The sequence below is a fragment of the Electrona antarctica genome, assembly GCF_951216825.1.
Source record: "Electrona antarctica genome assembly, chromosome: 13".
In the NCBI taxonomy this organism is placed as follows: Eukaryota; Metazoa; Chordata; class Actinopteri; order Myctophiformes; family Myctophidae; genus Electrona; species Electrona antarctica.
This window is the reverse complement of record NC_136794.1, coordinates 24,001,715-24,028,460: the sequence shown is the minus strand read 5'-3', so window position 1 is coordinate 24,028,460 and position 26,746 is coordinate 24,001,715. Positions and strand designations below refer to the sequence as shown.

At 42.8% G+C, this 26,746-nt stretch overlaps 1 protein-coding gene across 1 annotated transcript in view; it reads left to right on the top strand.

The window, feature by feature from the left end:
• wnt6b (wingless-type MMTV integration site family, member 6b) overlaps positions 1–20,615 on the top strand; it is a 43,306-nt gene extending 22,691 nt beyond the window's left edge. Inside the window, exons 2-4 of the mRNA XM_079518215.1 lie at positions 1,497–1,717; positions 17,024–17,355; positions 19,819–20,615. Coding sequence (XP_079374341.1) covers positions 1,497–1,717; positions 17,024–17,355; positions 19,819–20,280 — 1,015 coding nt within the window. The 3' untranslated portion in view covers positions 20,281–20,615. The remainder of the gene's footprint in view (positions 1–1,496; positions 1,718–17,023; positions 17,356–19,818) is intronic.
• The last annotated feature ends 6,131 nt before the right edge of the window (positions 20,616–26,746 follow it).

Genomic DNA, 26,746 nt, shown 5'->3' with positions numbered 1-26,746 from the left:
GTGTGTGTGTGTGTGTGTGTGTGTGTGTGTGTGTGTGTGTGTGTGTGTGTGTGTGTGTGTGTGTGTGTGTGTGTGTGTGTGTGCGCGCGCGCGCGTTCGTGTCTCTATGTGTGCGTGCGTGCGTGTGTACACTACAGTATATACAGTACATTACATATAATTTATTTTATATAATTTGTATTTCTTATAGTGTATTAAAAATCACACCCGTGTGAACTGAGTGGTGTAAGGTCTTATATAGACTGATCAGCTGTGGTCTGACGTAATGTCTGACGTAATGAAATCACACCCGTGTGAACTGGGTGACCATAGCAACCATGCTAATTTTTTGGTACGAACAGACACGTAAACTAACAAAGCTGAAATCACACCCGGGTGAACTGGGTGACCATAGCAACCATGCTCATTTTTTGGTACGAACAGACACGTAAACTAACAAAGCCAGTTGTAGGAGTGGTTTACACCACTCAAAAATCAGTGAGGGGCGCTCTAATCATCGTACATCATCATCAAGAATGGTGGTCCCTTATTGGCTTAGTGTACCCACTGACATATATATGCCGATTTTCTCAGACACATATGACGTACATTCTCCGTTCATTGTCAATGGCATTTTTAATGTTTGTTCAGACAACACAAACATTAAAGCTGTATATACTGTAGGAAAATTGTAAATTGTGGTGTACAACAATAATGTAGCTATAAGATAGCACATCTACAAGCTTACAACACGCTGCATCGTTGTGAGCTTGTAGATCTGCTTTGTTACAATAAATAGAATAAATAGTAATAGTTTGTTAATTGTAATAGAGGCAATAGTTTGACATAATGGTGATATTGATTTGAAGTCCTATTGCCTGGCCCTGGGCAGGACTTTCCAGTGAAAGAGCCAAGGTCCTCTTTCCCCATTAAGAGCTGAAGTAAACAATTTATCCCAATGTTATACACTCATCCATCAGAGCTGTTGAAGAGGTTCTGGGACCTTGTTCATCAAACCCCAGAGAGAAAAGCCTTTTATTCCATTATGTTAATATTTGAACTACTTAAGGTTTATGTGATTTATCTCTCCAAATTAATCACCTTTAAAATTGGCCCATCATAATACATTATTATACGTATTGTTGCTGTCGGGCAGAAAAACGGACGAAGAAGCCACTTTTTCGACAAATTAAAATCCACCATCTTTGAACTTCCAGTCGGGACTCGGTAGGCCAATCAGACAGGCAATGTAAACGTTTGTTTACTCATGCCAATAAAGCTCATTAGGATTTAATTGGTAAGTGCCGCTTAAAAAATAAATAATTTGATCTTCTGTTTACCTCCGGAGACTCCTGTCCAGGACAGGCTTCAGACGCGGCCTCCTCAGGAGACTTGGCTCAGATCTGAACCCATTTTTACGAAATATCAATATCGAGGATATTTAGTCAAAATTGTCTCTTTGTCCTTAAGCTTTCCTCTTCTCTTCTAACGAGCTACCATTGTCTCTTCTGTTGTAGGGCAGTGGGCAGCCCACTGGTCATGGATCCTAACAGTATTTGCAGGAAGACAAAGCGCCTGGCGGGGAAGCAGGCGGAGCTTTGCCAGACTCAGCCGGAGATCGTCAGCGAGGTGGCCAAAGGTGCCAGGTTGGGCGTCAGAGAGTGTCAGTACCAGTTCAGGTACCGCCGGTGGAACTGCACCAGCCATAACAAGTACTTTGGCAAAATACTGCAGCAAGGTGAGCGTGCGAGCGAGGAACACAATTATGTACTGGCGATGCTAATGCCATGTTGTGCTGAATACACAGTATAATCCTCAGTTTTTATTTCAACTACTTAAACCTTACATACTTCATTAACCGCGGGGTCCTTTCAGGGGTCTATACTCGGTCCCTATCTCCCCCCCCCCCCCCCCCCCCCCCACACACACACACACACACATCAAATCACTTCACACGGCACATGTGAGCTTGTACATCTGCTATTGTTTTGCAAATGTTCACCTATTGTGATTAAATAAACCATAGGCTTGTTGCCCCAGCTAGAAACCGCAAATATCCTACTTCGCCATAGGATTGATTGGCGTAATAGAGAACATATTTCTAGCATCACGAATATGGCTCTTGTCAGCACTCTTTCCTAAATCTACTGCTGTGGTTATGGTCTTTTTTATTATTATTACAAAACCTCCACACTTTTTAAAGAGAGTGTCATCTCCCATTCTTCGCCGACGTGTGCTTTTGGATCTGAACCCATGACCTCGGGACCACAGGCTGCCGGCCTTACGTCAACTTGAGGTCGGTTCCCTGTCTGGTCACGGTACGACAGACAAGGGCAGCTGTTGTATTTCAGAGCAGACATATTCACACTCGACTGACTCCCTCCTCTTCATCAGATGGCCCGAGTGCGCTCTGAATGATCTTCTGAAATTGCCCTCTCCCTTACCATCTCCCCCTAAGATCTCTTTAACATCATCCTCCAGCTCTTTGAAGTCTGTAATATAGCTAATGTCGGGTCATGGCTCGGTCTTCTGCAATTACTGTGTTGGCTTTTCTCTCTGGTATGAGAATGTTCATAGAAGAAGCTGTCTGTCGGTTCCATGAGCAGAATCACAGAGGACCAGTTCACTGTGTCCATATAGCAATGTGTTTTGTCAACAAGCAGAGAAGGGCCAGCATTCAGTGGTGGAAAAAGTACTCAAATGTTTTACTTAAGTAAAAGTATCAATACTGTAATATAGAAATACCACATTACAAGAAAATCCGCAGTTCAAAAAGTACAAAGGTATCAAAATGTACTTAAAGTATAAGTAAAAGCTGAATATCTCATTTCAAGTTTTAAAATATTTTTGAAAATAGCAATTCAGTCAGGACAACTCATGAATGGAATATATATTTATTGTCTCCACCAAGCCGAAGGCATGGGGAGAGAGTATGTTTTGCACGTCCGTGTGTGTGTGTGAGTCGGTGTGTGAGTCCATGTGTGAGTCCGTGTGTGCGTGCGTCCGTCCGTCCGTCTGTTACCAGGTAATCTCCGGCACCGTTAACCTGGTCGGTGCCAAATTTTGCATGCACACTCCCTGGATGACAACGATGACATTTTCCAGAACGGCCTGTTATAGCGCCACCAGGAGGCCGACTTTTGAAAAACATTTTTTTTATTTTACTATCCCGCAAATCGTTACACACTATCTCTATAGTCATGTGTTCAAGACGGATATGTCCGATATTTAATATTCCATCCTAATTGGCTAACATTGGCTTTCAAAGTTTGCAGGATTGGGGCCTGGGCCGTGGCTCAGCGGTCCAGGCACCTTGGCTGGTAACCCAGTCTGGCAGTGTGCCGCGGGTTCGACTCCCGATCCCGACGGCCCTTACCGCATGTCACCCCCCCATCTCTCTCCCCATTTCCTGTCAGCCTACTGTCTGTCCATCCATTAAAAAAATAAATAAAATAAAGGCGAAAGCCACAAAGATTGGCCCGTTTTGAACAAAAAGCCTCAAATCAAAAACGCAGTGTGCAATTTCCTTGAAATCTTTCACAGACTTTCCTACTAGGCTGAGGAATATATCCCACCCTTTTCACATTGGCCTGTTATAGCGCCACCAACAGGTAGATTTTTGCAAAACACATTTTTGGAACAAAATGCCTCAAATCATCCAATTGCCATCCAAGGCGTAAGAATGGCACCCTTTATAGCTATTATAGCGCCATCAGGAGGCCACAACCTGACCTGGCCTCGTGGAGACCTGTGCCCAGAGGGGCACTTTATCGAGTTGAATATAAAATGGCAATATATTTATTATGGTTTGGCGATGAATTGGATCTGGTTTTTAGGTACTCTGGTCAAGCGCATCATTCCCAACCATAGGGACTCCGAATCCAGCAGATCCAAAACGACAGGTGGTAGCTGGGGTGGAGGAGGGTGAGCAGCAGCAGTTTAAGCAGACAGCAGCGCAGCAGTATCAGTGTGCAGCAGTATCAGTGTGCAGCAGCAAGCAAGCAGGATGAGCAGTGCAAACTTCCAGTTTAAATAGCCGGTATGAAGATGGAACTAGATAAAGTCTCCACCTTGGCAGGTCAGGTTGTGGCCTCCTGGTGGCGCTATAATAGGCCAATGTGAAAAGGGTGCCATTTCTTCTTACGTCTTGGATGGCAATTTGATGATTTGAGGCATTTTGGCCTATAATTTGTTCCAGTCATTGGTGGGTTAATGAACAATCATTGAACAGTTCATGGCATGGCATTGAACAGTCTGATTGAACAGTCCGATTCCTACCGGGGGCGCTGGGGGCATGTTCTCACCCATACTAGGGTATACTGCCTCCCCCTGGTCGGGGCGCCTGATGGAGGGGAAAGGAACTGGTCGGATTAACGTGTTCCTTCCACGCGCTACGTCCGGTCGGGGAAACTCCTCCCTGTCAGGTGAAAAGAAGCAGCTTGGACTCCGTATGCATAGAAGGAAGCATGAGGTCAGTTCGCTGCCCCCCAGGTTGGCAGAGGAAGTGTAGCGCCCAGGATTACAGATAATTGACACTGGGTAAAAAAAATGGGCAAAATCGTGGGATAAAAAAGAAAAGAAAAGACTCCTAATCTCACCATTGAAGGAAGCATGAGCTCAGTTCGGGGCTCTCCCCATGTAGGCAGAGGGAGAGTAGCACCCAGGATTACAGATTAGACAATTGGCAGCGGGTGAAAAATGAGTTACAAAACTGTGGGACAAAAATATGATGGTAAAAAAATTGTTATTGAACAGCTGGTGCATGCATGTTGCATCCCTTGTTATTGAACAGCTGGTGCATGCATGTTGCATCCCTCGTTATTGAACAGCTGGTGCATGCATGTTGCATCCCTTATTGAACAGCTGGTGCGTGCATGTTGCATCCCTCGTTATTGAACAGCTGGTGCATGCATGTTGCATCCCTTATTGAACAGCTGGTGCATGCATGTTGCATCCCTTATTATTGAACAGCTGGTGCATGCATGTTGCATCCCTTGTTATTGAACAGCTGGTGCATGCATGTTGCATCCCTTGTTATTGAACAGCTGGTGCATGTTGCATCCCTTGTTATTGAACAGCTGGTGCATGTTGCATCCCTTGTTATTGAACAGCTGGTGCATGTTGCATCCCTTGTTATTGAACAGCTGGTGCATGTTGCATCCCTTGTTATTGAACAGCTGGTGCATGTTGCATCCCTTGTTATTGAACAGCTGGTGCATGCATGTTGCATCCCTTGTTATTGAACAGCTAGTGCATGCATGTTGCATCCCTTGTTATTGAACAGCTGGTGCATGCATGTTGCATCCCTCGCGTCTGCCATTGGTTTTACCAGAAGGTGAAAGGTGCCAGTGCTGTTGTTGATAATATCCAATCCTGGGACATAAATGACAACTGTTTGCAATATACAGACATTTGGGCTGAAGCTCATATTGTATGGTATGACTTACATTTGTGGCAGTATCTACAACAGCCGGTCTTTCTGGATCAAAAGTACTCACATTTTGTGCTTGAGTAACAGTAACAATACTGCAATATAGAAATACTCTGTTACAAGTAAAAGTCCGGAATTCCAAATTTACTTGAGTAAAAGTACAAAACTATTAATATATCAAAATGTACCAAAAGTAGAAAGTACTCTTTATGCAGAATGTTTCATTTCAAGTTTTCAAATGTTTTAAAAATCTTTTGACAATAGTCGTTGTGAGCTTGTAGATCGGCTTTTTTCAAATGGCCAAAATATAAATATATAGGGCTGAAGTGGGTAATGTATATGTTTTGTAATAATAATCAAAATCTACAAAGTAATTAAGTATTGGAAATTGGAAATAATCAAGTAAAGTAAAAATAGCTCAACATTGTACTTACGTAGTACAGTAGTTAAGTTTAATGTACTTCTAGTTACTTTACCCCACTGGCCATAGTCACGCTGTAACCCATACCAGAGGAGAGCTGTAATCCTCTGTGGTTCTGTGGTAGCATGACGTGCTCTGTCTGGCCGAGGGGCCAGAAATATTGATGTCGATATACCTTATAAAACGGGTCATTTTATAAAGGTTGTCCCAAGAATGTTGATTACAGTATCCATTCTTTCAACTGTCCTATAGCAGCCATATATCACATTGTGAAATGGCGTTTAGGATTGTAATGTGTCCATTCCACAACCACTATACCTGGAAGTCCATTATTTCCTCTATAATCCCAGTTTGCCAATTTGACCGGTTTCCATGGGTCACTTTTATTTCCCTGTTTATTGACTAAGGAAGGCTGACCACAGCCTAAGTTGTGTAAACGGTTGTCCACCAACGACCAATCACATGATAGCGTGGGTAGATTTACCAGTTCTCGCTGCAACATCATTGGCTCTGTAGCTCGCAGTCATTTAAGCTCAAATCAACGAACCCCCAGTTACAATGTGGTTGTTGGCGCTCTGGGTGCAGAGTGAGGAAAAAGGTTAGGGAAAAATACGAGTATGGAAAACAACGCTTCTTTCACAGTGATTTTTAAGTGAGTGGAGTTTCACAATACATTATTTTCTTCCACTAACGTAAAATAAAAACCTACGCTGCAATGAAAACAGGACCACTACACAGTACACACTAGGTTGGGTTCTACTGAAAACAGGACCACTACACAGTACACACTAGGTTGGGTTCTACTGAAAACAGGACCACTACACAGTACACACTAGGTTGGGTTCTACTGAAAACAGGACCACTACACAGTACACACTAGGTCGGGTTCTACTGAAAACAGGACCACTACACAGTACACACTAGGTTGGGTTCTACTGAAAACAGGACCACTACACAGTACACACTAGGTTGGGTTCTACTGAAAACAGGACCACTACACAGTACACACTAGGTCGGGTTCTACTGAAAACAGGACCACTACACAGTACACACTAGGTTGGGTTCTACTGAAAACAGGACCACTACACAGTAAACACTAGGTTGGGTTCTACTGAAAACAGGACCACTACACAGTACACACTAGGTTGGGTTCTACTGAAAACAGGACCACTACACAGTACACATAGGTTGGGTTCTACTGAATGAAAACAGGACCACTACACAGTACACACTAGGTTGGGTTCTACTGAATGAAAACAGGACCACTACATAGTACACACTAGGTTGGGTTCTACTGAAAACAGGACCACTACACAGTACACACTAGGTCGGGTTCTACTGAATGAAAACAGGACCACTACACAGTACACACTAGGTCGGGTTCTACTGAATGAAAACAGGACCACTACACAGTACACACTAGGTTGGGTTCTACTGAAAACAGGACCACTACACAGTACACACTAGGTCGGGTTCTACTGAATGAAAACAGGACCACTACACAGTACACATAGGTTGGGTTCTACTGAATGAAAACAGGACCACTACACAGTACACACTAGGTTGGGTTCTACTGAATGAAAACAGGACCACTACACAGTACACACTAGGTTGGGTTCTACTGAATGAAAACAGGACCACTACACAGTACACACTAGGTCAGGTTCTACTGAATATCTGCAGCAGTGACAAGATAATACCTGGCCATCCAGTTGAGGCTTCTTAGTTCAATTAATAGATATAGATAGACAAAAAATAGATAGGAAGACAAGTAGACATTTATGCATACAGAGAGGGAGAGAGACATACCTGAGCAACACACACAGACACTCACACATGCCCAAGCACACACATGTACACACACATGTACACACACATGTACACAGACACACACACACACACACACGCATGCGCGCACACACACACACACACACACACACACACACACACACACACACACACACACACACACACACACACACACACACACACACACACACACACACACACACACGGCAACAATCTGCCAGTAGAAGACAGAGAAGCGATTAATCATAAATTCCTGCCTGTCTATAAGAAGCCAAAGTGCAGTTTTGTTTTTGAAACCTTCGCCCTCAATTACCTGGATCTCTCACTTAATGGCCGTTTGTCATTAATACAGTTGACGGCCAAAATAAAGAAGTGCCAACATAAAGTGTTTTTAATAGCACGTGTAAAGACTTCACCTGAGTACGAGAACTTTGTATGTACTGGCATTGACCTTGCTCAGTAAGGGGTTGAGTGGACCTAAGCCATGCCAGGCCAATGCAGTCTGTCAACCTCAATATTATTTATGTTATTTTGCCTATACTATAGGCAATGGTGGAAAGTAACTAAGTACATTTACTAAGTACTGTACTTAAGTACAATTATGAGGTATTTGTACTTTACTTGAGTATTTCCAATTTCAAATAGACTCCACTACATCTCAGAGGCAAATATTGTACTTTTACTCTTTTACTACTTAACTGATTTAACTGGTTTAGTTACTAGTTAATGTGTCGCAATGCAATGCATTTTACATTTTACATTTTGACACTCTGCATAATGACTACTTTTACTTGTAGTAATTTAAGTACATTTTGACACCAATAGTTTAGTACTTTTACTCTAACGAGGTAGTTCTATATTGCAGTATTGATACTTTTACTTAAGTAACAAATGTGAGTACTTTTTCCACCACTGCTCCTCGGTTATTTTGCCTATATTACTGTCTTTCTTTCTTCTTCTTTTTTTAACCTCTTGTAATAATGTGTTGTCATCATACAGTATCATTCTTTTATGATGAATTCCTGTTCTGTTCTTTGTCTATATAGAAGTGTCTATTTGTACGTCTCTAAATGTTTTGATGAATTGAACATGGTGGACCCTCTTGTAAACAAGTGTAATGCTTAATTGGGTCGTCCACTCACAGTTAACAGCCTTTGTATTGAGTTTGTGCTTGAAATGTACTGTAATTCTGCAAACAGTTAATAAATATTTCAATCAATCAAAATTCATACTGTACTGTAACTTAAAACCAGAACTGAAAGCAAGGATACAGATTGATGATCATAATGATGATAATGAGCATATTGATTCTAACTAAAATGCAACAAAGAATAGACTTTTCACACCCCTAAGCTGTTATAGATGCCACAAGTTAATTACGGTAGAAGGTATTCCCGTATTCTGTCCCAAACCTCAAATTCTATTTATTTTCACAACGTTTTTCGTACGAGACAGTGATGAGTCATCTCTATAGACAGGTTTGGTCCACGGCACAACCTGGCTAGCTGAGACATCCTCTTCTCCTCTGTCACCTCTTCTGCACAAAAATATCCTCAGGCTTATTTCTCCCTTTATGCAAACATGATGCGAACCTCAAGACGAATGTCTACGTATAGTTGTATGTCTGTGTACTTCAGTGCTGCCACTATTGATTACCTTTTAGCGATTATATTAATGATTAAGTAAATAACTGAGAAGTGTGTTTTTGAAATATAAAAAATAAATGATAAAACAACAAACCAATTAACCACTATTTCATCCTTCATCTCACATTTGTGTTTTGCAAAAAAGGTTAAAATAGCAGATAAGCTCACAACACTGCGTTGCACCTTGATGTGAACTTGTAATCTAGGATTTTATAGCAATGTTTTTAAATGTTTCACCTGCAATGCCCAAAATAGGGATTCATTACTAATAGATTACTGATCGATTATCTTATCAAATTATTAAACGCGTTCACTGGCTGACTTTGATGAGAACGAGGACTGTAATTTGTAGCACTCACGTCACGTGTTTGAAGGAAGGAGATGTTACTAACAGATACAGTAAGATCTGTTGTAAGACATTGAGGATGTTTTAGGCTGTGGAGACGGTGTCTGTGTTTGCTTACAGTATGTGAGAGCGAGAGAGAGTGAATGAAAAAAAGATGGATGGACGGACATGTCAATACAACGACAACAAATAATTCTGTGTCACCCTCCGCCATGCGTTCTCCCCTCTGCAATTAAACTTATTAAACTTATATTAACCTTACCTAATTGCCCAGTTTCTAAAGGAGATTGGATTTCTGGTGTCTTGTCAATAATTGGTAGTTATTACCATCCTCGCCTTGATCTCAGCTGTGTTCAAATAACATATGGAGCCCGAAGCCAAGTCATGACTTGAGTGTGTGCGCCAGCTGAGAGGGAGAGAGGGAGAGAAAGAGAGAGAGAGAGAGAGAGAGAGATGAGCTGCTTGTGAAAATCAAATAAAGGATGAAGGGTGTGTGTGTGTGTGTGTGTGTGTGTGTGTGTGTGTGTGTGTGTGTGTGTGTGTGTGTGTGTGTGTGTGTGTGTGTGTGTGTGTGTGTGTGTGTGTGTGTGTGTGTGTGTGTGTGTGTGTGTGTGTGTGTGTGTGTGTGTGTGTGTGTGTGTGTGTGTGTGTGTGTGTGTGTGTGTGCGCGAATTTGTGCGTGCGTGCGTGATTGTATATGTAATCCAATACGGCAGTAGAATAAACAGCAACTCCTTCCCTGGGGTGTGAACAAGTGGTTGCAGAGTAATTAAGCCAGTCATCACCTGTGTTAAAAACAGAATAAAAGAGGAATTTATCCGCTCTTTCTTACAGTATGTGAGCATAAATCATACAGCCACAGACAGACAACTCACACACTACCGTGCAAACATGCATGCACACTGCTGAGAGACTCCTGCAACATGCACGCTTTCTCTCTCTCTCTCACACACACACACATACACACGTGCGCACGCACGCACACATGCGCGTACGAACACACGCATAAAGTAAACACACACACAACCATGCATGCGCATGCACTCATAACCTGCCACCAAATAGCAAGCACAAACTAATTCATTTATCACCTATACTGTGTACATGTCAACTTGTTTTGCTATGAATTGCTTGGCTGGTGCTGTAGCTTGGCAAAGAGGGCTACTATCCAGCGCTTTTTGATCTCAGATGACAATTAAGCAAGGTTCAAAATTGTGCAACAATCAAGTTTGTCTTGTGTGAATGTGCACCACCAGGGTCACTGGGAAGGTCAGTTGTCATTGTAAATTAGTGAGTGAAACGATTAAAAAAAGATGAATGAATAGTTTTATTTCGGTCTTAAAACAACATGTACATGATTATTACAGCAGCAAAGATCTGCTCATTGATCAATAGAAATGGCTTCTAGTAACACTTAGAATATTTTAAGAAATTAATTTCCTTTCCTCAACCATTTTTTATGTTTTTGGGGTTATGTGGCTTGTTATATCATGACATACGTTTTCTTATGTTTCAGTTGGAATGCAGCATGGATTGTACATGGTACAGTAGGCCTATACTGCATATCTCTTGTATGGCTTTGTGATGCATACATGGATTATAAGGGCTTCCCTGTCCCGATTATAAAGAGCACAGCAATATGGATGTATTGTACAGTATACAGTAGCTGGTACAAGTGTATGCGTTTGTGCCTGCCTGCCTGCGGTGCGTGTGTGTGTGTGTGTGTGTGTGTGTGTGTGTGTGTGTGTGTGTGTGTGTGTGTGTGTGTGTGTGTGTGTGTGTGTGTGTGTGTGTGTGTGTGTGTGTGTGTGTGTGTGTGTGTGTGTGTGTGTGTGTGTGTGTGTGTGTGTGTGTGTGTGTGTGCGTTTCCTAGTTAAATTTAATTTCCTGATTCTCACAAGAGCAATGGTTGTGTTATGGTTAACAACATATTTTTGTGGAGTTAGGCGTACAATTAGGAAAAGAAATTAGGAAAGTAAAAATGTCAATGGCAGTAAAAAGTCTATACTCTTATATTAGTGCGTGCGTGCGTGCGTGCGTGCGTGCGTGCGTGCGTGCGTGCGTGCGTGCGTGCGTGAAAGAGCTCACTTCATGTGCCTTGTTTATATGTTTTTGTTTCTGAGCAATTGTGCATGTAATGTAAGCATGCACAGTGTGTGTGTGTGTGTGTGTGTGTCTGTGTCTGTGTCTGTGTCTGTGTCTGTGTGTGTCTGTGTGTGTGTGTGTGTGTGTGTGTGTGTGTGTGTGTGTGTGTGGACAATCAATCACTCAGCATTATTTACACCCTTCAGACAAGCAGCTGTACTGTAGCTCCTGGATAATCATTACCCTACACAGGTCATAGTGTTCCGCAGTGAAATATATAGGAATTCCAGATCAAAGCATATTCGCCAAATCAAACATGCATGCACATGTGCTCTGAAAGGGTTCAAACCACTCCAATGTACAGAGCTGAAAAATGTGTAAATACATAAATCCGCAAAGACATCCTAAAAGTTTGGTTTTAGGATGGGGACAGGCTGGTGTTCAGATACATTGTTATTGATCTGCATCCTGTTGTAAACAAGTGTTAAATGCTTAATCATGGTTCGTCAGCAAAGTAACAGTTCTTGTAGTGACTTTACCTTTCGTTTGAAATGTACCCATTATGCATACTGTGAAATAAAAATTTCAATCAATCGATCAATCAATCAATCAATCAATCAATCAATCAATCAATCACACCTGCTAAATAACAAGTGGTAACAGATCATGTTAATGCCCCAGTGACAGTCCCACAGTAAAGTGTACACTTTCACTTCATTCGCCCAATTTAATCCAGCCCACTGTCAAGACTGCCGTTCCTCAAGCCCTGTAGAATTCAACGACACCACTGTCACTCGGGCTGCAACTATGGCGATTATTGTTGTTCTTAGTCATTATTCTATTGATTCATTTTAGATTATTTGATAATGGAGAAGTATGCTTTTTGATTTATTTATTTTTCATAAAAAAAATCTATTTTTTCATAATCAACTATCTATACATTTGATTAACCACTTAAGCCCTATTTTATACTGAATTGTTGTAGTGCAATTGACACTGACACATTTCGGCTATTTTAGAAAAAATAATTAAACTGTATGGACATTTTTCAACATGGAAACGATTGACAATTATGCAAAAATAATGATGTTGATCTCAAATAATTGTGATCTGGCTTTTTGTATTTATGAAATGATTGTGACAGGCCTACTGATCGTCATCACAATACATATTTCTGTGTCTTGTGTGTCTGGGCCCATGTTTGGTTGTTTTCCAGACTTCAGTTGAGTTTTGTTTTCTACCCCGGATCCCATACATCATTGCCTGAAAGGTTGAGTATTAAAATAATATTTGCTAATTCCAGAAGTTGGGCCCTTCTGGCTGTAAGAGCAGACCTAGACAGGCCCAGACACCCGCTGTGGCAGAGAATTTGTTTGGAATTCATGTCTCAGAGGGGGAAAAAAGAAAAAAGACAGAGGGGGGCCTCAAATCTTTTTGATTTCTAATACCTTCTTTTAACTCATACCCCGGCCATACCCTTCTGTCTGTCTGTGTTCCTGTTTTTCAAACTTCCTCTCCTCTCTCTTTATACCCTCCCTCCCTCTCTCTCTCTGTCTCTCTGACTCTCTCTCTCTTTCTTTCTCTGTCGTTGTCTTTGGCCAATGGATGAGTGAAGTAATATTTCCATTGCATCGCATAGGAACAGGATAGGAGGGCATTGGAACCATATTAGTCAAACCCTCAGGTGTTACCGGGGCAACAGATATCACCATCATCAACATGTTTTTATTTTTATTTTTTATAATGTCAACATTATTTTCTAAAACAATATGTCCATTGTCTTTTGATGTGTGTATATGTCTGGGCGTTGGGAGGGTACCGCAGCACTGGTATGATCAACATGGGCTTTGTCTTGTTTTCTTTCTGACCACAAAGAGCTTTTGTGATTAAAAACGCTTGTCATGTCCACTCATACACACGCTCAAATAGGATATGAATCTCAGCTGTGTGCATTCACTGTCGAGGGACGTTACAGTAACAGTTCTCCCCACAACGTACGTTATTATTATTTTTTTAAAGATATTTTATTGATAGGTTACAGTAATTAGACAGGAAAGGGGGAGAGAGACAGGCTATCAGGCTGGATTACCGGCCGGTGCCTGGACTGCTCAGCCGCGGCCCAGGCCACAACGTACGTTATTTAGTGACATGTGTTGGTGTTAATAAGTGCTGTGTCGAAGAGGAACATGCAGAAACGTCCTTTTTAAGAACATGAAATACAATTTTTCAAGCAGAATGGCAATAGGGACAATAGGTGTGGTCTGACTGAGCACAACACACACACACACACACACACACACACACACACACACACACACACACACACACACACACGCGCACACACAATTTTGACTATACTGGAGACATCTTTGGGTGTTGGGGTGTACAGCTGGTATTGATATCATGGCATGCTTGTGTGTGCAGGTCTCGTCGCACGCCACCCATTTTGTGTGTGTGTGTGTGTGTGTGTGTGTGTGTGTGTGTGTGTGTGTGTGTGTGTGTGTGTGTGTGTGTGTGTGTGTGTGTGTGTGTGTGTGTGTGTGTGTGTGTGTGTGTGTGTGTGTGTGTGTGTGTGTGTGTGTGTGTGTGTGTGTGTGTGTGCGCACGCAGGAGAGTGCAAGCGAGCGACTGGCCCTAATGAATCCCATTCACTGAATCATGCGATATGGAGTTGGCAGTGTTGATGGTGGTGACTGCACGCTCACCGCCTTCCAGCTTGCAGAAATAAAAGTCATTCACTTCAGCTCCCACACAATGGCCCACTAAGTGCCTGCACACACACACACACACACACACACACACACACACACACACACACACACACACACACACACACACACACACACACACACACACACACACACACACACACACACACACACTGTACCCAATCCCCCCTAGAGCCATCTATCTAGGCAGAGCTCTGCCATTGAAGTCATCGAAGGCACCGATTGTTCCCACTGCTTCCTGATAGAATGTAAAACCAGAAAATGTTTCCAGGCAACAAATACACTTCCAGCCATACATGTACGCTTGGCTCTGTCTTAGGAGCCATGTACGCTTGGCTCTGTCTCAGGCTAATATTATGTACCATGTACCATGTACGCTTGGCTCTGTCTTAGGCTAATATTATGTACCATGTACCATGCACGCTTGGCTCTGTCTTAGGCTAATATTATGTACCATGTACCATGTACGCTTGGCTCTGTCTCAGGCTAATATTATGTACCATGTACCATGTACGCTTGGCTCTGTCTTAGGCTAATATTATGTACCATGTACCATGCACGCTTGGGTCTGTCTTAGGCTAATATTATGTACCATGTACCATGCACGCTTGGCTCTGTCTTAGGCTAATATTGAAATCTAGCTTTGGACCAACGTTCAGTTCCACACATTTAATGGATCTGAATCTAAACAAGGTTTCACACACCTCCGTGTTGCAAGCTAGTTTAGATGTGAAGTCATTTTTTTGCCATGAGCTGAGCTGTTGTCCTATTTACACACACGTCTGGTTTTGGCATCAAAAGTGGATATAGGCCTATATAAATAGTGGATCTACCAGTAGAAAAGTAGAATTGTACACCTTTAAGGCTCCTTGCCATGTTCTAAAGTATTTAACTGCTACTCTGCTACCTTTTTTTTTTGCAAATATAGAATAAAGATATCAATAACTGAGAATAGAGTTGTGTGGACCCAAAGAGGAAGAATTATGTTGAAGTCACGGGCGAGGACAGAGGATCAATTTGCAGTTGTGGTTGGACTTGCCTTTAGCCAGGAGTGCTAAGCCCTGCACCAGAAATAAACTCACAGCTGTGGTGGTGTTGGTTGTGTGTGTGTGTGTGTGTGTGTGTGTGTGTGTGTGTGTGTGTGTGTGTGTGTGTGTGTGTGTGTGTGTGTGTGTGTGTGTGTGTGTGTGTGTGTGTGTGTGTGTGTGTGTGTGTGTGTGTGTGTGTGTGTGTGTGTGTGTGTGTGTGTGTGTGTGTGTGTGTGCGTGCACATGCGTGCGTAAGAGAGAGAGAAAGCAAGAGAGAGAGCACTCCCATCAACATTAAGACCGATTCTACAAATGCAGTCTAAATTGGTAGTCCTCACATGTTCAAGATTTTTGAAAAATAGCAGATGTACAAGCTCACACTCGCAGCACTGCAAGCTTGTATATCTGCTTGGATGTATGGGCTGTCAAGGCCAGAAAGTAGTTTTTTGCCACTCAGTAAGCGTTCCCGCATAACTTCCGGGTATATGATGATGATGATGTCACGCGCCGCATACCGTCTATACACAGATTACACTGAGGTCATGATAACAGACCAGGATTGAGAAAGACCTGCTTTGATCTCGCTACCGTCTGACCGGACAGGTGTATGACTGAATAAATATATAGGTCTTTACTGAGACTGGATTGTGCATACCAAAATATTGGTATTGGTATATTGGGTGTTCCTATTCCTAACCTCACTTAAACAAAAACACACAACCACGCTGTCCTCCAATGTGCGTTATATATTCTGATATTGTTATTATTATAACTACTACTGCTTATTAATGTAAAATGTTCCACAGCTGCAGTTTTTAAGCCCTAATGATATCACAGATGTCACCACTGTCTACAGCAGCGCATTTTGCTTCATGCCATTTTTCATTTTGATTTAGATTTATATATTTTTTGCATTGATTCATCAATATATATGAAGACATATCTATTAACAACACGCTTCTCGACAATTATTCAATTGATTAATCACTAAGAAAGCTATAGATAGTTGCAGCACTACACCAGTGTGCTCAGTAGAGGGCAGGCTTCTGCCTCAACCTCTCCATGTTGCCCATTGGAAGGTTTGGCCTGATGGCCGCGCTGTGAAAGGTCATGGTGGTCACAAGGCAAATATTGTACTTTTAATCTATCTACTCTATTATTACAAAACGTACCACTTCAGCCCTTTACATTTCTGCCATTTGAAAATAGCCGATCTACAAGCTCACAGCTTGTAGATCTGTAACAGAGTATTAATACATTAACTTGAGTAAAACATTTGAGTACTTTTTCTACCACTGCCTAAAATAGCTGACCTATACAGCCCCACAATGCATCACTCTGCGGACTTGTCCTATATAAGCTTGTAGATCTGCTCTATTAGGTGAGTGATACGATGCGTAACCAAGTACAAATCAGACATATAACATGATGCTTCCCAAATCTCAAAGCTCTCTCTCTCTCTCTCTCTCTCTCTCTCTCTCTCTCTCTCTCTCTCTCTCTCTCTCTCTCTCTCTCTCTCTCTCTCTCTCTCTCGCCACTTGTCTTACAGATATTCGGGAGACGGCGTTCGTCTACGCCATCACGGCGGCCGGCGTGACCCACGCGGTGACGCAGGCCTGCAGCATGGGAGACCTCCTGCAGTGCGGCTGCGAGGCGACCCGGAGCAGAGCACCTCCACGGCCCCTCTCCTCCTCCACCTCCTCCACCTCCTCCTCCGCCTCCTCCACTGGGGAGGGGGTGAAGTGGGAATGGGGGGGCTGTGGAGATGACGTGGAGTTTGGCTATGAGAAGTCAAAACAGTTTATGGACGCCAAGAGGAGGAGAGGCAAGAGTGACATCAGGGCTCTGATTGACTTGCACAACAACGAAGCGGGCAGGCTGGTACGCGTGATGATGTCACCCATTCATTCATTGGTTATGTTCAGTGGTTCCCAAGCGCTGTGGGGTGTGTGTGTGTGTGTGTGTGTGTGTGTGTGTGTGTGTGTGTGTGTGTGTGTGTGTGTGTGTGTGTGTGTGTGTGTGTGTGTGTGTGTGTGTGTGTGTGTGTGTGTGTGTGTGTGTGTGTGTGTGTGTGTGTGCCGTGAGACCAAGTCCAGGTGTGCCTTGGTATTTTGTGATAACCACGCGTTGTTATTGCAATAATATAAACAATACAAAGTTATGAATCATTTCTTTATTTATAATATCAGTACCCAATACAAAGGGAAATTCTATAATAAAAATAATAAAATCAATTAAAACATTTACATCTTGGCATCCCTAGTTTGGACAGTGAACATTTAAGTAAATTAAAATAAACATTCAGGGTGATAAGAGTGTTATAGAGTCTATTTTGTATGGATATAAATATAGGTATGTCTTTTTACCTATTTTGACTTTGGTGTGCTTTGGACACTGAAAGTTTGAAAACTTAGACATCAGTCTACATTAACCTGAGAAATATTTGATATTGAATACGTGGCATATGGAAACTTAGTTGGCGCAGCCATAGTGCAGAATATTGAGCAGTAATGATTCACTGTTCTATACTGTAGGGTTATAGGAACAAAAGCATTGCTTGTCTTATGGAATGCTCCAACGTTGCACCAAGATCCAAAGGAGAAAGATATCGCCTCCAGCTAAATTTGTGTAGTGCCGTAAACCGATATTCGAACAAGAATCAAGTTTCTGAAACACAAAAACACGAGCGTGCCACACATTTTGTCTTCAAGCCTCCGAGGCACATAGCTTCTAACATTTCCCCGGCCCTTGTTAAAGTTTAAAGTTGCTCTTTGTTACTCGCTCTACTCTCGTGTATTTACACAGAGTGAATTATGGCCAGGACAAGTCAACTACCTATTGAAAAAGAGGGGCGATATAGGAACCTTTTTGGCTGTCTTTTTTTCTGAAGACCTTATGTCCTTTTTAAGAAGTTAATGACATGTTATTGGGAATGTCTTCCATCTCTCATTTGCTTTAGAGCTGTCAACCATGGCTGGCCCCAGTTTGTTGCACACTCTTGCAGAAACACCAATACACATTCACATGTCCCCACACAGAGAGAGAGAGACACAGAGGGAGAAAGTTGCACAAAAGCGTGATTAATACATCGGTAATCAAAAAATTGCCGATCTACAAGCACACGCCGAGCTTGTGGATTGGCAAATTGTGGTGCGCGACACGGCACACAGCTGAGTATAATTCAGGCGAAACGGTTGTGATGCACCCGTCTGCTGGGGTCAAAGACAGGTAGACAGGAGGAAGGGAGGGGGAGGAGAGGAAAGGTGGAGAGGTGGGGTAACGTCCAATTATAGCATTAGTGTGCAGCTATTTGAACAAAACAACAGAGGGAACGTGCTGCACGGCGAGCAGTGGAGCACTGTGGAGGAAGAAGTACTCAAGTAAAAGTTTCAATTTCTCAAAGTAGAATTACTCTGAGTAAAAGTCAAAAAAACTTTATATAAACTTTATAAAATAGTGCTTATTTAGTTAATGTATGTTTTGTTATAATAATCTAAATCTAAGTAAAAGTTCAGCACTTGAGTAAATGTACTTGGTTACTTTCCATGCACCACTGACGACGAGGCACACTTCTTAAAGAGGTCTGGAAACAAGTGTGCTGTAGTACGTGTGTGTGTGTGTGTGTGTGTGTGTGTGTGTGTGTGTGTGTGTGTGTGTGTGTGTGTGTGTGTGTGTGTGTGTGTGTGTGTGTGTGTGTGTGTGTGTGTGTGTGTGTGTGTGTGTGTGTGTGTGTGTGTGTGTGTGTGTGTGTGTGTGTGTGATGGGTTAATTATGTGCAGTATATAAGTGAATGATCTGTTGTCAAGGCTTGTTAGATGTAGGAAGGCCTGAGGCAATATGGAAGGAGAGGGGGGTTGGGGGGGTTAAATTCCTTCTGAATAGCGTCTACTTTTATCTCACCTATCTATCTATCTCTGTGTGTGTGTGTGTGCATGTGTGTGTGTGTGTGTGTGTGTGCGCGTGTGCGCGTGCACGTGTGTGTGTGTGTGTGAGCGAGCGTGCGTGCGCGTGTGCGTCAGTGTCTGCATGTGTGCCAGTGTGTGTGATATATCTCAAAAACACGACTATAAATTACACCTTTAGTGCACTATTTTTCATTTGTCATAAGCCGCATTGCTTCATTCTAGTGACTGAATTTCCTTTTCCTCTTCCCTTTCTCTCTCCCTCTCTCTGTCTCCTCTTTCTCCCCTCCACCTTTTTACTCAACCCCTTTCCCTTTATTTATTTTTTCCCCCTTCCTTCCACCTCCTCATCCCCCATTATCTTACCCTCCCCTTGTGCCACCACCCCCTCCCCCCCCCCACACACACACACACATACACGCCCGTCCGACCCACCAATCAGGCGGTGAAGCTCTACATGCGGACGGAGTGCAAGTGCCACGGCCTGTCGGGCTCGTGCACGCTGCGCACGTGCTGGAAGAAGATGCCACACTTCCGTGAGGTGGGCGACCGCCTGCTGGAGCGCTTCAACGGTGCCTCCAAGGTTATGGGCGGCAACGACGGCAAGACGCTCATCCCCGTGGGCCAGAACATCAAGCCGCCCGACCGCCAGGACCTCATCTACTCGGCCGAGTCGCCCGACTTCTGTCTGGCCAACCGGAAGACCGGCTCGCTGGGGACGCGGGGACGCATGTGCAACAGCACGGCCATGGACGTCAGCGGGTGCGACCTGCTGTGCTGCGAGCGGGGCCACCGGGACGAGACGGTGGTGTTCGAGGAGAACTGCCTCTGCCGCTTCCACTGGTGCTGCGTGGTCCAGTGCAAGAAGTGCTCCGTCCGGAAAGAGCTCAGCCTTTGTCACTGAGTAGCAGAACCCCACTACCCCCTCATTCCGTCCCCACCCCACCACCCTCCCCTCGGGCTTGAAGGTAAAGAAATACATGAATCAGTTGAAATGGTTTCGCCTCAGCAGGGGGTTGGGATTCAACCAGATAAGATTAGTAAACCTCCTGAAAATGTTGCTGGTTTTCAAGTAGTTATTGACCTCTCTGTGTGGTCAGTTCATTCCCAGACATTTTTAGACGTAACATTTTCCTGAAAGACGAATAGAGGAGCCAGTCAGAGGAAACAAAGAAACAAAGTACGACCTACGACCTACGACATTGAAATGGAGGTACTCGTATTTCTTTTCTTCAAATAGGACCAAAGAGACCTGTTTAAAATGCACCTTCCAAGTCAGTGAACGAGCAACAATATAACGGGGACAAAACAAAGAACTGTGCTTGAACAGTTTGGTGCCAGTGTCTTCTGTATATCTACCAATTTAAACAGCAGACAGTGAAAATGACCTTGAACTGAGGTCAGACTAGAGCTGTGTTTCATATTTCACCCTACACTGGGACTGCTGATTTATAATAATTCCTATAAATTCATTTTACTGGCCGCACGCCTAAACGCAAAAGAAATAAAGAAAAACACTCAACACAACATAAGGCGTTGTTGTGTCTTTATAAGCCTCTGTTTTGACTTCCCGGATCTAAATCAGAATCTGTTAAAACAAAGCCTTGACAGCTCTAGCACCCCTTTCCACAGAGACAGCTAAAGTTTGCTGTAGGAACTAAAGCCACCATCCATGTGTGGCTATCCCATTACATTCAGCCCACTTTGTCTTTCCAAAGACACCCTTGTTGCTATTTGAAATGCTGTCAACTATGTCACCTGACAATGCATCATCAACTGACATGGGAGGTTGTCCAACTTGCTTCCTACCTGGGAAACACAAAGAGTTGCCGCAGCTCTTGCTGCATCTGTACTGTTGAATAGTATAAAATGGCTATAGGCTACATGGGAATGGCCAACTGGGACTTTTGAGATATGTAGTTGGCGCCACGTTGAAATTGAACAATGTGGCTTTTGCTGACGCCATAAACGAATGCTTGCTTGTAAGGCATAGGAAGTTGCGATTGAATTGCCGTGACATTAAGAGAGACAAAAAGTCTCTGCAGAGTGGAGATCAATGCAGAGGTAGAGCCGGGCGTTACAGCTCGGCCCGCCGAACATTTTATTTTTATTTAACCCTGTTTTAATTTCTGCAGCTACTTCCCTCCCGCTGTAAAGAAGAAGCAAAGAAGAAGACATGGAAAACAATCTGTGATTTTCACTTTAAACCAAATGTTTTGAGGTTGTAATGGGAGCATCCTTCTATACCACAATGGTGTATGTCTCACAAGCACATGTAATAAACCATATGGAGTGAATGTTGAAACTACAGTTTCAATGTCCTTCTCCCCCATGTATCAAAGCGAAGCGCTTCTCAACCTCACCATACTTGGATCCGCTGTTCCGTCTTTTGATTTCTATCCACTGAAAATGTATTCCACTTACAGGAAGGAAAGGCTCCACAGCGAAAGCTGGTTTTGTTTTGTTTTCCTACTGCTGTGTCAAAAATGTATGAAAAGGGAAGTTTTTGGTCACATTTATCGCATAATGGAGGACACAATCAACACCATATGTGGTCGTGGAGTCAACCTGCCAGCGAAGACTGTTATTTATACAAAGATACGATAACAAGACTACTCACAGCGCGCCGCCCCATTCCATCTCTCTCAAAAGCACTTTGGATACGGCCGCTGTGAGCTTTACAGTAGCGTTCGACTGTTCTTTTATGTTTCAGCCTTATTTCTAAGCAAAAATAAAAGCAAAAACACTTTTTTTACACAACATTCGATACCAAGAAAAGATTATGATGTATTTTATCTTTTATGATATACAGGGCTATTGTAATAATGCACTTTCAACATTAGCTTTTGTGTAAGGTGTGTGTGTGTGTGTGTGTGTGTGTGTGTGTGTGTGTGTGTGTGTGTGTGTGTGTGTGTGTGTGTGTGTGTGTGTGTGTGTGTGTGTGTGTGTGTGTGTGTGTGTGTGTGTGTGTGTGTGTGTGTGTGTGTGTGTGTGCGTGTGTGCGCATGCACGCGTGTGCGTGTACGTGTGTGTGTGTGTGTGTGTGCGTGTACGTGCACATACGTGTGTGCACGCAAGTGTTTGCGAGTGGGGTGTACGGATGGCCAGTCATCACCGTATCCTTTAGCTGACAGTAACTTCATACTTTGGTGTATTTTTCAGTTGTCGTTCGATGTTTAACTACATTATGTTGGTTATTGAAAGCTCACTTTTCATCTCTGACTCTGTCTAGATTTTGTTTTTGTAATGTTTTTTGTGGGGCAGATAAGATCATGTGGTTTGGTTGCTTGTTGACTCATGGGAGGAGAGGGGATAGAGTTAAATTCATACTCCATCGCAGAACGGTGTCACTTCATGCCAGCAAGAAGATTGACAGCGTGGCTTCCATGTGGACTTAGGATATTATGTGGCGAGACTATTTTGTCAGTCATCGACTTCAGTCGTCTATGACGATTCTATGATATGACTCCAAATTTGGGCGAGGTTTCAGTCTTTCATTTATTATACATTTAAAGTTATATATACATATGTATTAGTGTTGTAGTACTCAAGTCCGGTCTCGAGTCTTTTCATTTACTCGTCTCGGTCTCGCATGTATTTTGTCTCGGACCAAGGCACTCGCAGTGCTCTCGCAGTGTTTTCTGTACCTATCAAATGAGAAAAAAGAAAGAAAATCTCGACTCGGTCTCGCCTCCCACACTCGGGCTTGACTCGGACTCGCCCCCCTCGGACTTGGTCTTGACTTGGACTCGCTTTAGGTGGACTCGGCTATAACAATAATATATATATATAGACTATATATGTGTGCGTGTAAAACGAAATGGAGGTACTGGCAGCGTGCACAAATCATTTTGCACTGATCGGTTTGCAAGATTAGCCGTGTCTTCTAGAAGACACTGCCCTTAGGAGCCACACTGTAATGACCAGTTATTGTCGACAAGCGACACAATATAATATATAGCACAATATATACGAGAATACATTTGACTTAATCCTTAAGCCTCCCTCCAACATGATAGATTCGTAAAAGTTGGTTCTCCATAATAGACCAACGTCATCTCAGTTATCTTACGAGTGTAATAGCAGACAATCTAATTATACCAGACAATGTTACTATACTGCTTCAAGTTGCTCCATTTAGCCTCTTGTCGGAGTCTGTATACTGTATAGGGTGTGTTCTTTTCTCTTCAGATTCACATCCACCTACTGTATCTTTTACTGCTCTGTGGAGGAATTTATTGGGTGACACAGATATGGTTTGCATGTCCCTAAACCATGTTGGTGCTAAAGATAATCGATTATCAAACAACAGTGAGAAAAGGATACCGCCATACTGAATGCTTAATCCTGTTAATGCTAAGTACGAACATATTCCCCCCGGGACGTTATCTGCTAAGTAAGTACGAACATGTTCGGACCTAAAGCTTGCCTTTACACCAAATATGAATCAGCTTTTAAAATTGGCCCGGTTGCTAGGCAACGCCCCCCCAGCACCAGGGTCTTTGCACACGGCCCCCATAGACTGTACAAAATTCATTGACCAAATGAAACATGGTGTCATGATTATGAACACTCTGAAGGTGATTTTGCTCATTGACCTGGCAAGTCGTGTGTCCACATATGAAATCAATCATTGTGTCTGTGTAGCACAGTGTTTCCCAAATAAAACAAATTATAACTGTATACAATGCACTGTATAAAAATCAGTGTGAAGTGAGGGGTGCTCTTATATCATCTTACAACATCGAGGATGTATTATACTTTGGGTTCTTTTTCACATGACCCATAAAGCGGGCGTGCAACCCAAAATGGGTCACATTTGGGAAACACTGGTCTCGCGAGTTTATTCAAGCATGCCCCAGGGTGGTTCACATACTGTATTATTCTGTCCAGGTTTGGTGGACAGAAACCCCCATGCAGAACACAGCGAAACAGACAGTAAGACAGGGGGAGAATGAGCTGTACTTTACTACCAATATGGTAGCTTTTATGAGCATACGTTTCCATGCCAGAGTGATAGTTAATATTATTACTCTGACAGTTGTTATATACTGCAAACCAGCCCTTGGCCTGTGTCTGCCTCAGCTATGTTAGGTCCTGTGTTCAAGCAACCACCTGTTCCAATGTTAGCGAGTTCAGATTTATTTAAAGACACGCACTGTTCAACGTTTGTTTCCACTCTCATGCTCTTTGTTTCTGTATGTTTTGTATTTTACAGAATTCACTTCAATATCTGGATGTTATAATACGGCAATCTTCATTATGCATTAGTTGTATAGACTGACCACAGTTTGAAACCAAACGTGTTGAAATAAAGGGTTCTTTTGTTGTGGTCTATCTGCATGTCTGTCCATCTGTTTGTGTCTGCATGTGACGTTTACAATGCATTTTGCGTTAGTATGAAAATGTACAAATAATACAGAGTAGGAGGAAACCTGAAGTATACTGTACAAAATGTGTAGCTCTAAAACGGTGAATTTAGAAAAAGAAAAAAAAAGTTTTAGTTCAAATCAAAACACAGGAAATGGACTGCTTTTTTTTTCTCCATTGAAGCTCTCATATCATCCCATTGAGGATCAGAATCTCTTGTGTTAGCCCGAATGTATGAAATGCGACCGTCTTCATTTACAACTGAATTTGAGCAATAAAACAATAAAAGCTGACAATACTTTCATTAATATTGAAGATGCATCAGCATTGAGCTAATGCAAGCAATCACTCTATATAACTGCACTAGTAAAAATCAATTAAACTAATACATACAGAAATTCTTTTCTGGGGGTATATTACATGTGTTTTTGAGTGGTGTCCTAACACAGACGGAGGCCAAGGAGGAGAGCTTGTACAGCTTGTACAGTACAGTACAGTACAGTACAGTACAGTACAGTACAGTACAGTACAGTACAGTACCACTCACTTCAGACGGGTCTGATTTTAAAAGTGGCTTGGCACCGAATCTAGATAGCCTATCATTTGGATATTAGACTTGGCATTTGAATGCCAAGTTTAAATTGTTTTATACTTGTGTTTAAATATAGCTGGGGGCCTTATGGGGATATTAATCAACTCCATACTAAATTTGGTCTTTATCACCCTGGAAGAGCAGCACAAAAGAGAGGTTTTAAAGATATACTGACCTTCCTAAACTTTAAACATTTATACTCTTGTTTTATAACTTATTATATCACTTTTTCCTCCCCTCTTCCCTTCCAGACGTGCAGTGCAGTGTGTTGTTCTATGCGCCTGATTTCACACAGGGCACGGGGCTGAGCTAGTCTTTCACCTCAATGACGATTTGCAGCTAACCAGATCTTTTCCACACCTCCGCCTCAATTAGATCCATTTGCCACTCAGCAAAAAAGAGGTGTTGTTTCGAGTTATTTACGCTATTGAAAAAGAAAAGGAGAGGGGGAGGAAGAAAAGAGAAAAAAGCTGCCTGTATTAGAGCTGTGCAAGTCGACACAAGTTCATATTTTCCAGGAATTCGTTGCATGGTGCTGCTACGTAGCGGAGTGGAGCCAGCAGTTGTGTAGAAGAGAGGTAGAAAGAAAAGACCAATAATGGGACATTCAATTGGCTGCTTTCCTGTCCATTGGACGGAGTTCCTTTCCTCTATTCTCTCTTATCTTTTCTACTTATTGTCCTGTCCTCATTGTTCCATCTGCTCTCTCCTCTCCTCTCCAGAGCCTATGTGGCATGTGTCTGAACCACTAGGCCAGCGGGTGCCCCTTTAAGTATACATTTTGAGTCCCGACCCAGCCCTTTACTTGCAATGGTGTATACATTGCAGTATTGATACTGCAATGTATACTATAAAATAATTGAGTACTTTTTTCCACCACTGCTTCTATCCCCTTTCTATCCCCTGTCCAGTCCTCTCCTCTTCCCCACTGTCCTCCACTCCTCTCCTCAGCTCTCTAACCTGCCACCAGAGCGGACCGTCTGCGCTCCATGGGCACAGCCAGAGAAAATAGACAAGTGAGCCGATAGATTTATGAAGGCATTGGTATAAATATAGCCGCCTGTCAACATCTGCGCGTGTACATGCGCGGGTAAATCTGTGTATTTGCAAGTGAACGCATAATATGCATGCAATGTGAGTGTGCAAGTGTGTTCCTGCATAGCTCTGGCTTTTGTGTGTCTGTTTGTGCGAGCATTAATATGGGAGTGCATTTCTGTGAGGGCCTGCGTGTGCGTGTGCGTGTGTGTGCGTGCGTGTGTGCGCGAGTGTGTGAGTGCGTGTGACTATGTTTGTGCATGTGTTCTGTACGTGTGGCCAGGTTAAAGTGGTGGTAGTTTTCCACATGTCCGTATCATAGAGAACACTGCCTGCACAGTCCAATCACTAGTGTGAACAAATGGTACCAAAT